The sequence below is a fragment of the Pelobates fuscus genome, chromosome 3 (genome assembly GCF_036172605.1).
Source record: "Pelobates fuscus isolate aPelFus1 chromosome 3, aPelFus1.pri, whole genome shotgun sequence".
NCBI classification, from domain to species: Eukaryota; Metazoa; Chordata; class Amphibia; order Anura; family Pelobatidae; genus Pelobates; species Pelobates fuscus.
The window spans coordinates 127,033,439-127,051,178 of record NC_086319.1 but is presented as its reverse complement, the minus strand read 5'-3'; the positions used below and the strand labels follow the sequence as shown (position 1 = coordinate 127,051,178).

At 38.0% G+C, this 17,740-nt stretch overlaps 1 protein-coding gene across 1 annotated transcript in view; it reads right to left on the bottom strand.

The window, feature by feature from the left end:
* Positions 1–9,302, bottom strand: part of CXCL14 (C-X-C motif chemokine ligand 14) — a 50,081-nt gene extending 40,779 nt beyond the window's left edge. The window contains exons 1-2 of the mRNA XM_063445267.1: positions 9,037–9,302; positions 8,424–8,529 (exon numbers count right to left, since the gene is read on the bottom strand). Of these exons, the coding sequence (XP_063301337.1) occupies positions 8,424–8,529; positions 9,037–9,100 (170 nt within the window). The 5' untranslated portion in view covers positions 9,101–9,302. The remainder of the gene's footprint in view (positions 1–8,423; positions 8,530–9,036) is intronic.
* Between the last annotated feature and the right edge of the window lie 8,438 nt (positions 9,303–17,740).

The window sequence follows — 17,740 nt, the reverse complement described above, 5'->3', positions numbered from 1 at the left end:
CTGAATAGTTGACAATGGAACTTCAGACTCTAACCTCTTCGATCAGATAAAGCAGTTACAGTGCTTACAGTAGAACCCTGACGGGACACCATCTGTTGTGCGTGGGATAGTACGGAATGTTTACGGGTATGTGCTGACTGGTTTTGGAGTGAGGTAAAGTCAGGATGTAATGATCCATATGTTTTGTCAAGTGGGAATAGAGGAGGAAAGGAGTAGTTTGGATCGTGGTGGTTGTAGTGAACTCTCTAGGTCTTAGAAATCCATAGAAAGCCATGTATATTGCTGTTTTGATGATAGAATTTGTATTGGTGTCAAACGGTTTTAAGTCAAGCAGGTTAGACAATGCTTTGAAGTTATGGCTATCTATGGGTAGCCTCTGGGCTGTATGTGTGGGTTCTGATTTCTGAATACCTCTGAGTATGGTCTTAATCTGGTGAGAGGCCATGAAACTGTTGTTATTTGGGTGTAAGATTAGCATATGGTGTTGAATGCCAGTGAGAGAGAGTTTGATGGTGTTATATGACATTTTAAGTTTAAGGTGGCAAAAGAAGCAAATCCCAAAAAAGATGTCATAACAAATGGTTGCATGATGTTATGTTCCAGAAGGAATCTTTTGAATAGTGTGAAAGCCTGGTTGTATGGTTTGTGTGTATTGTTTGATAGTGCCAATTGAGACAATGTCCTGCTATGCTGCATGATGGTTTCTAGTCCAGTATGAGTTGTTGAAATGTTGGAGTGATGGTGGCTGTGGGCGCAGCTGACGGGAGTGCTTGATGAAACGCCTGAAATTTAAAGCGAGACAAATTGTCAGCAGCTATGTTACATACACCTGGAACATGGAAACAACATAGGAAAAAATTCTGACAAGCTGCCAACCAAGTGAGTTTCCTCAGAAATCTCATGATCGTAAGGGATTTGGAATGACCGTTGTTGATGATGTGACAGGTTGCCTGGTTGTCTGAGTAACAACGCACTGGCATATTAGCCCATAAATGACCCCATGCTACGGCAGCCGCCACGATGGGATAGATCTCAAAAAGAGCTGAGGTAGTGGAAAAACCTTCCAAATCCTGAACTGCTGAAGGCCAGCTGCCCCACAGCCATTCGTTCCCAAAAAATGCTGCAAAACCTGTGGTAGATGCCGCATCTGACCAAATGGTAGGAGATGAGTCAGTCAATTGAGGGAGGAACATACTTTTACCATTCCAAGTGGTTAAAAATCTCTTCCACATGTTTAGATCTGCCGTAGCTTGGGTATCTAAGGACAACCTGTGCGTGTCATGTAGGAAAAGTGGGAAAAGATGCAATAGTCATGATATAAAGGAGCGGCCTTGAGGTATGATGCGAATAGCAAAATTTAGTGATCCCAGCAGGGACTGTAGCTCTTTGCGGTTGCAAGTACCGAGCTGAAGGTAGCTGTTTATGTAAGTGAGAATATTCTCTATCTTTTCGTGTGGTAGGCTCGCTTGCATTGTGGCTGAGTCTAATTGGATACCCAGAAAAGAGATAACCATGTCTGGTCCCTCTGTTTTCTTAGGGGGAGATAGGTACATCTAGTTGCTCAAATAGCTTAGTGGTAGCTTTGAGACTAGTAGGAGGGGAAGTATTCTCCTCGACCAGTAGGAAATCATCCAGGTAATGTAATACCGTAGGGCATCTGGCTATGTTCAATAGTAACCAGCACAATGCTTTGGCAAATGTGTCGAAAATAGCTGGGCTACTTTTGGACCCAAAAGTTAAACGGGAGAAAAAAAAAATAGTATTTCCCGGACCATTTGATGCCATGCAGGTGCCACAGTGTGGGGTGCATTGCTAGTAACTTAAAGGCGTTGGTAATGTCGGTCTAACTAAGCCAGGCTCCAACCCCTGCTTGTATGATAGCGGTAATGGCGTGATCTATGGTGGTGTATTGGAGGGAGAATTCCTCAGAGGGTATGAGGGAGTTAAGACTGGGGTTGGCCGATGAGTGCGGAGCCGATAAATCAATGATGAGTCTCTGTTTTAGAGAAGATTTCCCTGTGACAATACTAATGGGGTTAGTGCACCATTCTATGAATGGAGGAGTTTTGAAAGGCCCCAATACGAAGCCCTCAGTCACTTCTTGGGCTATGAGGGTGTCAACCGCTGTGGGGTTGTGTTGTGCGGATTGTAGATTAGGACATTCCAGAGTTCCGGCTGGTATGTGTAGGATACCTGTGTGGAAGCCTTCTGTTAAACCAGAGATAAGAAAGTCTACTAGGTATCTAGATGGGTGCTGAGACATAAATGCAGTAAATACTGGCATATTAATGGACGTTAGGTAAGGCTTGGAATACATTTTATTTGGACACATGGTCTTTGCATGTGCCCTAAAACATTTTGAACAGATATGCAATAGTCTACATCCACTATAATTACAAGACCCAACATTGAAATTATTACATATCTGGGACTTGCCCAGAAACTTGATTGGGCGTCCCAGTTTGTCTCTTGACAATTTCTCTGGAACACCAGAGGAACTAGCTCCTTGCGTGGAGGCATGTTCATCCACCGTGTTGGGACAAAAATTTGTAGTATGGGCTGTGGAGGAGCAGTATGCACAAGCCGGTGTTCTTAAACCTGCAAAGTGTCTGCAAAAAATTACGGTATCAATCCTTCCCCAGTTGGACCGTGTTCCGTACTGGGAGAAGGCTCCAGACACTTTTGCAGAAAAATACCTATGGTAGTCATAGAAGGCTGTACCACCATATTTGTTGCCCAGGTCTACCAGCTTGTGCATGTAGAGATCAAACTCCTCTCTTCTGTTGGGATAGACCGCACAGATGACATCCCTGTAAATACCAAAGGCTAGTACAAATTCAGGGATAGTCAGTTTTCTGTTCAGGCGGGCATCCCTAGATCTGACAACAACAGATACATCATCATAAGCATAGGTCTTATTTTCAATAATATCCTGGGAGGCAATCAACAGGGAAGCCAGGTTGACATCTTTACCTTCCAGGATATCTCTTTTTATGTGCTCATGTATCATATGAGCCGGGCTAACTTCCTGGTCCTCCAGGGTGATGGCTGGAGCAACTAATGGCAAGTCGGCTGGTGCTTGTGAAGCAGCAGCGGGTGGCCCTGCTAGAGTAAGGGCCGTGGTGACCGACTCAAGTTTCTCCAGCCTGTAGTTGACCTTGCTCATGGACGCCATGAGTGAAGACAACATGGCATGTATGTCTCCTGGGTTGGACTGGCTAGGTCCTTCCACGGCATCCATGTTGTTTGTAGATGTACGTAGCAGTTTGAAAAGTTCTGCTTTCCTTGCTGTAGCGGGGTAGGGGATTTGTTGTCTCCTCAATTCCGTGGTTATACGAGGGATCGTCCAGGATCTAGGTCAGATCAATGATTAATTGTAGGCCTTGAGAATCTAGACTACACATTAGCTGAAGAACTTCTGTGCCATAATTTTAGAAACCTGTTTAAGTTATGTACATGAAAATAGTACATTCGTAATATTTAAATACACATATTAAATATTTACTTTTAATAAAAATAATAATGTGCAGTTAAGGATCTGTTTAGATTTTCTAGAGTTAGGAAGTTGGCTTTCGTGGTGCTCACTATCTTCATTTTTATTTCTCCTCAGAGACTTTATTACCCATAGTCTTGTCTTGCCAAAACCAGCACAACGATTTTGCTTCCTCACCTTGCCACCATAAAGGACTATGTGAACGTATATCCTTGAGAAGAGTGCTGGTTGCCTGGAGAGCCTAAGCATATGGAAACCTATAATGGTGAGGAAAGCCTGCATCTCCGTCAAATGGATCCATAATTTGTGGAATATATAACCAAAGCCAGCAATGACAAAAAGGTCTGGTTCTCAGAGACATTGATGTAAAAAGTAAATCATGTACCTTGGAACTGTGGCAGTCATGTTGTTTTACGTCTTCCATTTTGTTTTTGGGTGTTTGCTGGGGCAAGGCAAGTGTCTTTTGAAGAGGTGGATATTTGTCTACATGAAGAGAGATCTTTGTGTCTTTTCCATATATCTTGTTCATTTAAAATGCGTAGCATAGGGCAGTTTAAGTTAAAACCAACATTCGTAAATAATGTTACTTTTGTGATATCCCCACTATATTTTTTATCTAAGTAAAAAAAAAAAGATGAAGCCACTACAGCAGAAGTAAGCAACATTCAGCACTCCTGATGTTGGGGGATACTTATCCTTTCCCAGCACTAAAGCTATAAGAGCATCACCGGACATGTAGTCCACAACATCTGGAGTGCTGAAAGTTGCCTACCCCTGCACTACAGAACAAATTTGAAGTGACACTCTACCGCCTAAATAAAATCAAATCACTGTTTAGTAGATTTACCCCCAATTAAAGCATGCATGCATTTAATTATGCATTTTTTCATTGGAGTTATATCTAAAAACAGTTTGCAAAAAATGCAGATCTCTTGTCTGCAGCCTTTGGAAGCACTTCCCTTCTAACCCCACCCAGAATTTCTGTGGCTGTCCAATTACAGACTTCTTAATGCAGCTCAAAGAAAAGTACTTGCAAGGCAGTTGCTATGAGCAATTGCTTCTTTTTAAATTTAGCTCCACTGAGCTAATCAAACCAGGAAGTAACAGGACTGGTTAACAAGGTTAATTTACAAATGTGCCAATTGAAATTTGTTTCTATTGAAATCTGCACTCTTTGTAAAATGAAAAAAAGGGGGACACACGCAGCTGAAGTGCTTTAGGGATTTTGAGTGCCCCTTCATCAACTGCATTGGGTAATTATTAACACCCATCTTTAGTAATGTATATAAAACAGATGTGCCTGGGGAGAATTTGTTTTGTTTCGATTCGTTAGTTTTCTAATTTCATTTCATCTGATACTTGGAAAATATTGATTCAGAATAACTGAAATTCATCCATTTTGTTCATTTCTGAAATTCAGCTGTCCATTATTCCCTATGGGGAATAAATAAAGGTGGGAGCCACAAAGATACAAAGTACACAACCGAAAGAGCAAAATTAAGATAACGCCTCAATTTGCAATCCTTATCAAGATGACTGGATCCAAAACAAATACTTTTGATTATTTACAGATCCATTTGTATATTGTTTCTGTGTTGCAGTGATTCGGGAATTCAGACATTTCCAAAATGTCAAATTAAATGAAATTTGGTTGATATATTTGGTTTGTGTATAATGTGACCTGTGATTTGCTCTCAACAGCTTAGATATCAAATATCTAATCCTACATAGCATATTTTGCGTTTTTTTTAATATTATTTATATTAAAAAATAGATACATGTTCAACATTTATTTTGTTTGCTTGGTAACCCACAGTAAAATATGAAAAAGATTTGACTCATAACTTATAAATACAATATGAATAATACAGGATTTAACTCAAGTAATGCAGTTATTAACATGAAAGGTAGAGCTGCTAAAACAACAAAGGGATAGGGGGACATGAAGGGGGAGGTACAAGCATTGATGTTTTTTAAATGCAGAGTATGGGTATACTTTGGCGTGTTACAAAAGGTTAGAGTACCTAGCACCAATAATGCCAGGGAGTCTAGGTATCCAAATTTAGGTGGCTTTATATGCCAGCTGATGAATTAAGTACATAGTACCTGTCAAAACATAATTAATGAAGTTCGAAATTTATTGGACCAGGGGACTTGGGATCTTTAAAATGTTGGACCCTAGAGCAGGTCTACCATGTTAACAAGCACACCGTAGCAATTAAATTAAATATTATCCTTCATTCTTACAGCCCAGCTTACAGTGGTGGTGAAGGAGCATGGCATATTTACTCAGGTCCAGTTATTACCATAAACCCAATACCGAAAACACATGGATACGGATATGAAACATACCAAATTTACTTTGGCTTTCTGTAACTGCCAGTTAATTGGCGGCCCTTCCGACCATTACTCAGATTTGTTAATATATATATATATATATATATATATATATATATATATATATATATAGCAATATTTCACAGCCGACCATGATCAGGATGAATGAAATTCTGAATGTAATTGCGATACTTACAGTAAAGGTGAATATGGGCTATTTGATATGAGTTTATTGCTACAGTGTTATGTGTACACATGTTTAGTATTTAAGTCAAATGTGTGCTCAGTGGGAGAATGGAGACATGTGGATAATTTCAATAATGTTTGTTTATACTTGGCAATGTAGTAAATCCAACATTAATAATTCTTTCAATTAATGGGCTCAAAACCATAATTAAATAGTCAGCCTTCCAGTCATTTGACAAGAGATAAGATCCCTTGGGTTTATAAATTTTCAAAACGCAAAATAAATGCATCAATCCACATGACTACTAAATGCAGACTGCTCATTTTCTGAAGCAAGCCAAAAGCCAATGTAAAAGTTTAATCTATGAACTATCATATTTCTTTCTTATTTATTTTAGTTGATGATTATCATGTAAGTAACCTAGAGAACATAACATTTTAAAACCAGAGGCTAAAACTCAGATACTATATTATAAAGCCTAATTTAAATATCCAGTTGCAAAATGCTTTAGCTATCCCTAAAGACCCTGTGTCAGATTACATATTTACACTATCAACTATGCTTTTACCTTTGTTATTTCTGAAATTGTATATGTCATTCATAATCTTTATTCCGTTCTCTGAATGAACAATAGATGTTCTATTTTGCTTGATATACAATATGTGTTTTTATTCTCCTGTTTTCGTATAAAGCACATTTGCTCTTTGAAAAGCCAATACACAAGGGAAGCAGATGTTCTGTTTCCAAATTCCTGTCAACACAACTTGCTACTGCTGTACATAGAGTGTTCAAAAGTATTTCCAAACACTTCTGTTAAATAGTATCTAACCTTGATATCTATGCTACACTAGTAAGCATAGGGGGTCTCTTCACTTAAAGGCAGTTGTGTTGACTTGAGAAGTAACTTGAAAAAAAATTGCACTACAAGTAAATGTGCAGGAATACATAGGGTTCCGAGATTTTTCCAATTGTATTATTTGTTCTTATATTTTGCAAGTCAGCTCTCAACTCATAATGACTTGGTGTTTAGTGAATAGACCTCTCATCTGTATGACCAAAATGACCTTGTACACACTTAGCCATTCCTCTTTCTTTGTGTCAAATGAGAAAACTGACAGAGTATAGCTATTTCTGTAGAATAGTAATGGAGCTCAAAAGAAGAAAGAGTTGAAATTGGAATCTCTTATAATAATACCTAAAATTCGATCAGAATTTATTCACTAGACACTAGCATTCAATATTCACTCAAATGCAATTATTCAGTGTTTAGTGAATACATTATTCTTAAAATTATTTATTATTTAATTAAATCTATCTCTTGTAGGAATGACTATATTAGTGACTGTCAGAATATTGCCAATTGGTAGAAATAGTGACTAAATGTTCACAATAATTATTTTTTGCAAGTCTATAACTTCTATGGAAAACCTACATTTGCTATCCAGAACATTAGCCCATTTTATAAGTATATTATTTTTTTTACTATAATTATTTGATTTATAGAATTGTCTTTTCTCACAGTTCAAAGAATTTCTCATTTTCCCAGGTACAATGCCTACAGGGACACATCTAATAATAACCCTGTACATGATTAATTTGTGAAAGTGGGCAAAATTTAGCTAATCCACATAAGCCATCACAGTGAGAAATAGGTCAGAGAAACACCATGATTATATGAAAAAAAAAAAAAAAAAAAAAAAAAAGATTCGTTATTCTCACTCCAGGAGCAATGCATCAACTAAATGTAAAACATATTTATAATGCATCAACCATGAACAACTTCCATAGTGACAGTTATAACAGTTATGATGATGATTAAAAACTTGTCACTATAGATAAAGTAAGATTGATAGGGCATGTAGGGTACAACTTCATATCCCAGACAAGTCAACAGCTGTGTGTTATAATACAGATACTCTTCATATATAGTGTTTACCCCACACTTAGGAATTATGGGAAAGTACATACAAATGAGAGTTCACAAGGTTCTCTACATATATAGATATTTACATGAATACTAGTATATTTGCAGTGTACTAAAACTTTTCACAGACATTTCAAAATTTTACAATCTGCCAGACTTATAATCAATAAAAAAAAAAAAATGAAAATGTCAGTATTTCTAGTATGCTAAATATATTAAAAAGGACAAATGGTATGTTAGGCATGTTCTGCTCTAAAAATAATTGCCTGCCACCTGGTCCTTAAAAAGTCACTCAGGGCACCATAACAACTTAATTGGAATGCAGTTGTTATTGAGCTCGAGGTGGTCCCTTAAGGGGTTAAATAACTGAGTGAAGAAATATTGCATGCCTATCTTTTAAATACTCATGTTTGCCACTAATACGTTCAATATAAGCTTACATATATACATCTAAATATCACTTGATAAAAAAGCATACATACATGATCATCTTTTCTTCACAATATGGGTATTTTGGTTTTATTTCCAATTTCTGCACATCTGTAAATCTTATTTTTGGACCCTTTCTGGAACATTTACATTTTGACCCTAGAGGAAAGAAAATTAGGACATCCAGTATGCATCACGTGCTCAAAACACAAACACACAATAGTTCTTGCTCTAAATGTTCAGAAAATAAAAATCACGTGTGAGTTAATAATCAAACAATATGTAATAGAGTTGTGTATACCCTATTTCAAAACTTCCTGTTTTTGCTCCAGGACTGCAATACACATCGCTAGCTAATTACATGCTATTCATAATGATATATTGTTAATGATCTCAGAGGCGCTACTGTAAGAGTTATATAAACACAGGATCTGTGTTTCTAGCAACAACAAAAAAAAAACTTCCATCCCAAAATGTAGAACACTATATATGCAAATAATTTATATTAAAACATTCCATGTAAAGTACTCAACGCTCTATCATAGCAAATGTATACAATTTTATAATTATATTTGAAAAATAGTATTCCCCAAAAGAAAGAAAGAAAAACTCTAAGACTCTTTAAAATGAATAATTAAGAAGATTAAATCTCTCTCAGTAGCTTACCTTCCACATTCACTACACAAGCAGCGACCACCAGCAAAAACAATGCTGCTATAAGGAGTTTCATGTCCAAATTCCCCTGTAGTTATGAGACCAAAGATCTGTCTGAGCCTCCCTGCTCCCGTGTTCTCTGAAGTCACTGGTGCTGTTTCTCCTGGCTGCCTCTACTCAGCTTCACCTCCTGTCTGCGCTTCAGCCTTTATGTCCGTCCTCTTTTAAAACAGCTTTTACAGCCCTGGGTGCAAAGTAATTAATATGCATAGCAACCAAACTACTCACTGCAATTTCCTAACAGTATAGAGGGTGGGGTTTGTTACTTCATCCTATCCTGGAATGACAAAAAACAAAAGAAAAATACAAAATATAGAGAATATTAATTTAAAGTGGATTACATAATCCATTGTATCATGGATTCTAGTTTTTTTTTTTTTTTTTTTAATTTAGAGAAAAAAAAAATGACCTTAAACTAAGTTTTTCTGCTCAGATGACTCACAGTCAACAACACAGACATACAATGACATTTTACAATATTTATAATGTGATGGATATTATATATATATATATATATATATATATATATATATATATATATATATATATATACACACACATTATTTTAATTTTATTTTTTTGTAATATGTTAGCTAAATGTCTTACACATGATACCTTAAAGGTGTATTATAAGAAAATATTTCAAATTATTTAGGCTACAACATATGCTTAGAGCAACGGTTCCCTAGTTCATAAAAGTCTCCAGAATCATGTGATGGTATTTTTTCACCTAAATACACATTTTATTGTTATGTTTCTCTTACATTAAAATATTTGGGGGGATTATTGCTTTTGTTTGGACTAGGGCTAGAGTTAAGGACCTTTTAATCCCAGTACAGCCGTAGGATATGTAGAAAACCCCCTGTCGAACTCCTTAGTGCAGCTGCCACTTGAATCTTCCACCAATTAATTCAGAACATCACCAAGGTTTGGTTTATTTGGCCAGAAGAGCTGAGGAGACAGAATCAAGCTGTTTCTCTCTCCCCAGGCCCCATTCCACAATATTATTATAGATAAGTCTGACTTAAAGTGGCAGCCACTGTATAAAGCAGCAGCTGCAGAATTACACAGTAGAGGTCCCCACACTACATGGAGTCAGTTTAACCCCATAATGTACTTGGAAACTGGCAACACGCCACATGCACTTTTCCTTCTTAACCCCTTAACCCCTTAAGGACACATGACATGTCTGACATGTCATGATTCCCTTTTATTCCAGAAGTTTGGTCCTTAAGGGGTTAAGGGCACATGACATGTCATGATTCCCTTTTATTCCAGAAGTTTGGTCCTTAAGGGGTTAAATAACATCACATTACTTTTTATTATTATTAATAAACCTTGCATTATGGAGAATAATGCATGGATGACGTTACTCACTTTGTAGCACAGTGGCTTGGAAACATGTGCACTGGAATAATGCAATATCTGCCACAAATCAATAATGAGAGACATAATTAAAGGAACAATTATAGACACCCAGACCACTTTTTCTCAATGCAGTGGTCTTGATGTCACGCCCTCATTGTGTTAACCCTGTAAAGCATTGTCATTCTGCAGAGTTTAATAGCCTCTAGTGGCTGTCATACTGACATTGATGATCTCAGCAATGAAGGCATGGCCATCCACAGAGCATTACTTGGGATAAAAGGTAAGTAAACTATCTTTTTAATCATTGGGATTGTAACTTAAATAGTGACTAGGATGCTATAGCTTTAGGAATACACATTTGTATACACACACATGTGTAGCTATTGTGTTTCTATAATATTGCGGTGCATAAATGGGAAGGGTACTTAGCTTTTATACTCCCGATTCCCTCATAGCATGGTTGACAAGATGAAGGTAAATAGTAAATGCAGCATTGTGCGGATGCCAGAGATGATTTATGCCTTCACCTTACCCTTTGTACAGAAGGTGACAAGTTAGTTTAATAGAAAAAAATTATTCCTAACCTTCCTTCATGCCTATACCTCCCCAAAGTACAGTACCAAAGGAGTGCACAGCCAACCTTGAACTAAGAGGGACAACCTATTCCCCACTAAAATACAGTACACAGTCGTGTTTTAATCTTTTTGTACACATAGTGCATAGTCTTGCCATTACCCTCAATGTACAAAACAATCTGGCGTTTTTCAATATATATTTAATCTTGAATCGTAATGATAAAGTTAGACTGTAAAATACAATGATATTCTCAAGAAGATGATTAGTTTCACATAGCCTAGAGGGTTTATGTATTAAACAGTGAATTGCAAACTGGAATTTAAAATCTGGAGCATTCTCCAACTTAACCAACAGCATATATTTATCTATACAGGTGCAGAGGTTGTAGCTGTATTTTTAGAATATATTTAGTACCAGTTGTAACAAACATCTATTATCACAGTACTTTGGTGGTATGAGCAACATTAAGCACTGATCTTTGTGAGGGGCTAGATCATTATTATTGCATTAAAGCTGGACTATTCATTGGCCATGTTCTTTAGGGTGTATTTACTTTATACTGGATCACAATGTTTGACAAGAGACTTCAGAATACCTTTATGGATGGTACAGAAAAACTATGAAAGTCACAGAGGTTGGATGCTGTCTGGTACTTTATATCAGGTATGGCTGACCCTTGCACTGTACTGTGTGGGAAAAGTTGAGCCAAAGTCAGTCTAGCTCACTGAGATATTCAGACATTCCTTGTATGTTGCCTTAACTTACTCTAGCCTGGCCCCCAGTCATTTAACCCTCGTTCAGAATACAACAAAAGGTCAGCACTAATCTACAAACAATTTATGGATGGGCAGCAACCCTAGCGAAGGGGATCCCTCTATACCCTTTAATAAATTAAAAAGAAACAGTACTAGAAAGGGATAGCGCTGCGCCTATATTACGAAGTATAAGTTCCAAAAAATGTCACTAGAGCAGCAAAAGAAGGTCAAAGGCCTTTGGATGGACTCTTCTTTAGGAAGGGCATACATCAGAGTGTTCGTATATATATGGTGATAAGAAGGAGATATGAGGGCAACCAATAGTGTAATAAGTAAAATCTAAAAGGTTATATATTAAAAAAGAAGGTAATTCACTCACAATTAAAAGAGCTATGACCAGCTCTTGTTTAGATGGCATACAGCGGTATAATCCCTGCTTATGGGATATACAGAAAAGGTCCGTCCGTCTGTACAGTCTAGTTTTTCAATGCTTCAAAAGGATAAAATAGAGGGGCACCAACAGTGCTCTCGATATGATAAACAATTAAATAAAATAAATTAAGATTATACTCACAAGTCTAGAGCAGTAAAGACTGCTCTATATTAAAGACATTGGTGGTATGATCCCCACCTCGCATTGCTTGGAGTACAGGAACAGTAAAATGCCAGGGAGAGATAAAAAAAAAAAAAAGGTGTATTTAACATACAATAAAAAGAAGATTTTTACTTTGACCAAATTTTTTTTATTAATAAAATACACTATTTAAAATAACCATAACGCGTTTCACCGTATGTGGCTTCTTCAATTGAATACTCATGCCCAACCGCCAGACAGAGCTCTCTCTGACCCGTTTTGGATCTACAACGGGACACGACAAGGCTGCCCACTGTCACCCCTGCTATTTGAATTGACATTGGAGCCCTTCATAAACAAGATCAGATATAATGAGGATATCCATGGAGTAAGAATAGGGCTAACACACCATAAAGTACTCTCATACGCCGATGACCTCCTATTCATTGTGACAGACCCAGGTTCCTCCTTGCAGGCAATCCAGTTGGAATTCAAAACCTTCAAACCTTACCGTGGATCACAAAAGAAGCCAGCAAACGCATACTACATTTGTCACTGCAACCCTATGGATCGGGCACAAAGCACTACTCAACTACAAACCCCAGCCCTGTTATTTCATTGAGTGTCAACCCGGACTTCCTGGCGGGAGAACAAGAACCTCTCCCACGTTTGACAAAAAATATACGGATACCCCGCATTGCAGACGCATTTCCACTCACCAAACTCTTCCCAGAACCACCACACATGTTCCTACACATACTGGTGAGAGAACAAATAACACAGTATGGCCATTCGAGTCCGCAGAAACCTTGTCTATTCCGAGACTGAACATATTTTGAATTGCTCTGCGCACAAGACAAAGTGCTGCCAAGAGCCATATCCTTGATTTACTCATCCCTGGTAACAGGCCGATATCTCCTACCTCCTCCCTGCATCAGGCACTGGGATGAGCATCTAGATGAGACACTTACAGAGGCGGAATGGGATAAGATCATAACCCATATACAAAAAAGACACTGGGGTCGGCACGACTACAAGATAACTCCTACAAAGTCCTCAAGATGGGGTACCTTACTCCTGCAGCCCTCCATGCCAAAGATCCCACAATACCTGATACCTGCTGGTGCTGTGGTGGAAGTGTGACCTCATCAAACCGTCCTGGGAGTCAATCGGAAGGGTGATACGGGAAGTGACAGATGAATCTCTGCAACTGTTACCAGCCCCATTTCTCCTACACCATGCCAACACCGACCTACAAAAAGTCAGTGATCCCGAAACTCCCACACCGCAAAGGTTATCATCCCCCTCTTTTGGAGACAACCGTGCACACCCCCTCTAAAGAGCCGAGTAGAAAAAGTGGAAGACATGAGGAAATTTGAAGACCTAAAAGTAGTGTAAAAGTAACATCGAAAGAAAGGGAAAGATACACACAGCGATGGTTTTACTACCTTTTTTTCTCTCCTCTTTCTCACTTCCCTATTTTTTTCTTAACTTCTTTACCCTTCCTCTCCCAGCTCAACACACCCATCCTTGGAACTTTGGCCCATGACCAAAACTCGATAACTCCCAAGAGTTATAGGAGATAGGAGATAGGCCCCTTAGGCCAAGGTCCTTTTTTGTATGAAATGTTTGTGCCTCATCCCCTGCGTGGGAAAACTGTTTAATATGAGGATCCTAATTAAAAACAGATTTAACACAAAATAGATCAAAAACAAGTTTTATAGGAAATACATAATAAAACCAATAAATAGCATAAAGCACTGATAACATATTAATGCATTTTGCCAGAATTGAGGTTTTCAAAGTGTCCTTTGAAAAAGTGTAGATTCTGGCGAAACAAGTTCATTTTTGTCAGTGCTTTAGGATTGTCTGATTGTCCTGTTGCATGACTCAATCTCAGCCAAGCTTGAGCTGTAGGACCGATGGCCTCATATTGGACTGTAGAATACTTTTGTATACAGAGCCGTTCATGATCAACTCAATGATTGCAAGGTACGCAGGTCCTGTGGCTGCAAAACAAGCCCAAATCATCTCCCCTCCACCACTGTGCTTGACAGTTGATATGATGTGTGTCTGCTCATATGCTGTGTTTGATGTGCTGCTGTGAAATGAGCCCACATTTATACACTTTGGCCTCATCTGTCCAAAGGACATTGTTACAGAAGTCTTGTGTTTTGTTCTTTTTAAAGAAAATATGTTTTCTCCAGGCAGCCCTTCAAAACAAACTATACTTGGTCAGTCTTTTTCTAATTGTACTGTTATGACATTTAACATGATAACTGAGGCCTGTAGAGTCTACGATTTAACTATTGGGTTATTTGCAATTTGTTTGAACATTGCATGGCCTGACATTGGGGTGAATTTGCTGGGATGTCCACTCCTGGGAAGATTGGCACTGTCTTAAATGTTTTCCACTTTTGAATAATCTTTCTCACTGTCGAACTATGGACTTTAAATTGTTTGGAAATTACCTTATGACTCTTCCCAGTCTAATGGGCAGCAACAATTGCTTCTCTCAAATCATTGCTGATGTCTTTTCTCCTTGGCATGGTGTTAACACACCGGCATGCTACAGACCAACCAACTGCTAAAACACTTGCTTGATGATTAATTAATCAGGGGGATTTGATTAGCAGCATCTGTCTTCTACTTAACTTCATAATCCCTATGGAAACAGTAAGGGTGTACTTTCACACATGACTTCTCCATTTTGTTTTGTTTTCTGTTAAATAAATCATGACAGTGTAATATGCCATGTATTTTTTTGTGTTTACCTAATTTTAAGACCTGCTAAGGAACAAATTATTATTATAACACGATTATTAAATTTATATTATAACACGATTATTATTATTATATCCTGATATGTATATGTATATGATATGGTTTTATTTTTTACCGTCAGATTTCTTTGGTGAGTCTTTTTTTATCTTGAAAAGTATAATTGAAATGGATTTCAATTTGGTTTTTTTTTATTTACAAAAAGCACTAACAAGCCGCCAAACAATTAATCATAATTAAAACGGTTGACACAACCACGTTTTTCAGCTGTACGCATGTCTACTTTATACCACTCCAGAGTTACAGGGATTACTGTGTGCAGAAAATCCCCGTCATTACATTCATTCATTATAGAAAGACAAATTTAAATTAAATTCAATTAATGCGCTATGAAAACATTTCTGTGTATTATTAATGGAATGCTTTGCATCCTATCTATTAAGCTCTGGCAAAAGTTTTTCCTTTAAATAAACAGAAGCAGAGTGAAGTGAGAGGATCCAGTGATATAAATCCCACATCTGTGTGTCCTTCTACCAACATAATACAAACATGGACCACGCAGAGTTGCTGGTAACATGTTTTTGTTTAAGGATGTACTTTTTCTTTTCTTTTCACAAAGCTTCAATCGCGTGCTTTTTATTTAAATTATGGAAGCAATTATATAAGTACTTGAACATATTTATATTCTCTAGATATTTTCTTCTGTGTACTATAGATAGACGGATAGACAGACATATTTATCCCATTTGTAATTATTTTATTCAAAATTGTCTTGTTTGTGAAACCTATGAAATATGAAAAAAAAGTAAATGTCCTTTCAGTAAAACTGAAAATCATATTATATCTTGTTTTGAATATGATTAACTTTTCATTAATTTGTAAATGACAAAACCATAAAAAAAGCAGAGTTGCCATTTTGAATCTTACAATTCTCATCAGAAAGATAGCTTTCTACTGGGCTCCATAAATGACAATGGACATTTTTTTTTTTTTTTTTTTAAATAGTGCTGTTCTAGTTTGTGCACATGATTTAATAGAGTGTGCCATCGAGATAACTAAAAAGTTAGCAACAGGGCAAGAACTTTGCTGAGGACCTACCTCTCTCTGTACTGCATCAGCCTGTTTCGGACACTGGCTGGGCACCTACATGGTGGTGGAATCGAACGTACAATCAAAATGGGAGGGGGGGGGGGGGAGGACAAACTCTGCTGCCATATTGGAGGCCAGACATGGACTGGGGCAAGCAGAGACAGCAAGGAGGAAGGTGCTAGCAAAACACCGGCCCTGTTGACCACCATATAGTTACCTCATGTGCATGTTTTAATATTTTGTGCCTACAAAATAGTGAATGCATGCACGCAAGATAAGTATCTCAATCAAAAGTCATGCACATGAGTACAGAGCCCCCATGATTTAAAGAAACACATTTTCCCTTGTCACCCCTGTGGCTCCATAGATTTCAGATTTTTTTTCCCTAGAAAAATAGAATACTAAAATATTGAAGTGTTTTGTTTACAGATGCCAACTGGGAACTCAATATTTCTAAGAATTTGCAGGTAATTTTTAGAAGGTGATTACAATCATGCTTTTCCCCAAATATACTGAGGGATGTTAAGAAACCGTAGAGTTATACTTGAGAGGAATATATATATATATATACACACACACACACATACTACTCCATACTAATTATTCTTGACCTCTCTGCTGCCTTTGACACTGTTGACCATGGCCTCCTTCAATTAACTCTTCAATCTCTTGGTCTCTGTGACACAGCCCTCTCATGGTTCTCCTCCTATCTCTCCCAACACTCCTTCAGTGTCTCTTTTTTCAGCGACACATCCTCTCCTCGTCCTGTCTCAGTCGGAGTCCCTCAAGGTTCAGTTCTTGATCCCCTTTTGTTCTCTCTCTATACTGCCTCTCTAGGCAAACTCATTAATTCATATGGATTCAACTACCACCTGTATGCCGACGACACCCAGATACACCTCTCCTCCCCTTACCACTCCTCTGCTGTCCTACAATTGCCTCTCTTCTATCTCTGATTGGATATCCTCCCGCTTTCTGAAACTCAATCTCAACCTCTCTAAAACTGAGTTTCTTATTTTTCCTCCTCATAACACTAATCCTCCTTCACTCTCCCTGCAGGTTGATGGTACCATCCTTTCAAGCTCACTGTCTTGGTGTCAGTTTTGATCCTGGCCTCACCTTTGCACCTCATGTCCAGTCTGTTGCTAAAACCTGTTGATTCCAGCTTAAAGACATTGCCCGCATACGCCCCTTTCTTACGCAAGATGCTGCCAAGGAACTTGTTAATGCTCTAGTAATCGCATTGATTACTGTAATTCCCTCCTAATTGGGGCCGTACTGCCCCCCTACAGTCTGTGATGAATACTGCTGCCAGGCTGATCTTTCTCTCCTGTCGCTCCTCTCACACCTCTGTCAATCCTTACACTGGCTTCCTGTACCCTACAGGTGTCAATTTAAAATACTAACCCTTACCTATAAAGCCCTAACCTACTCTAGCCCCTCTTACATTTCTTCACTGATTCATAGATATGCCCCCTCTCAGTCTCTCCGCTATACTGGTGACTTTCTCCTG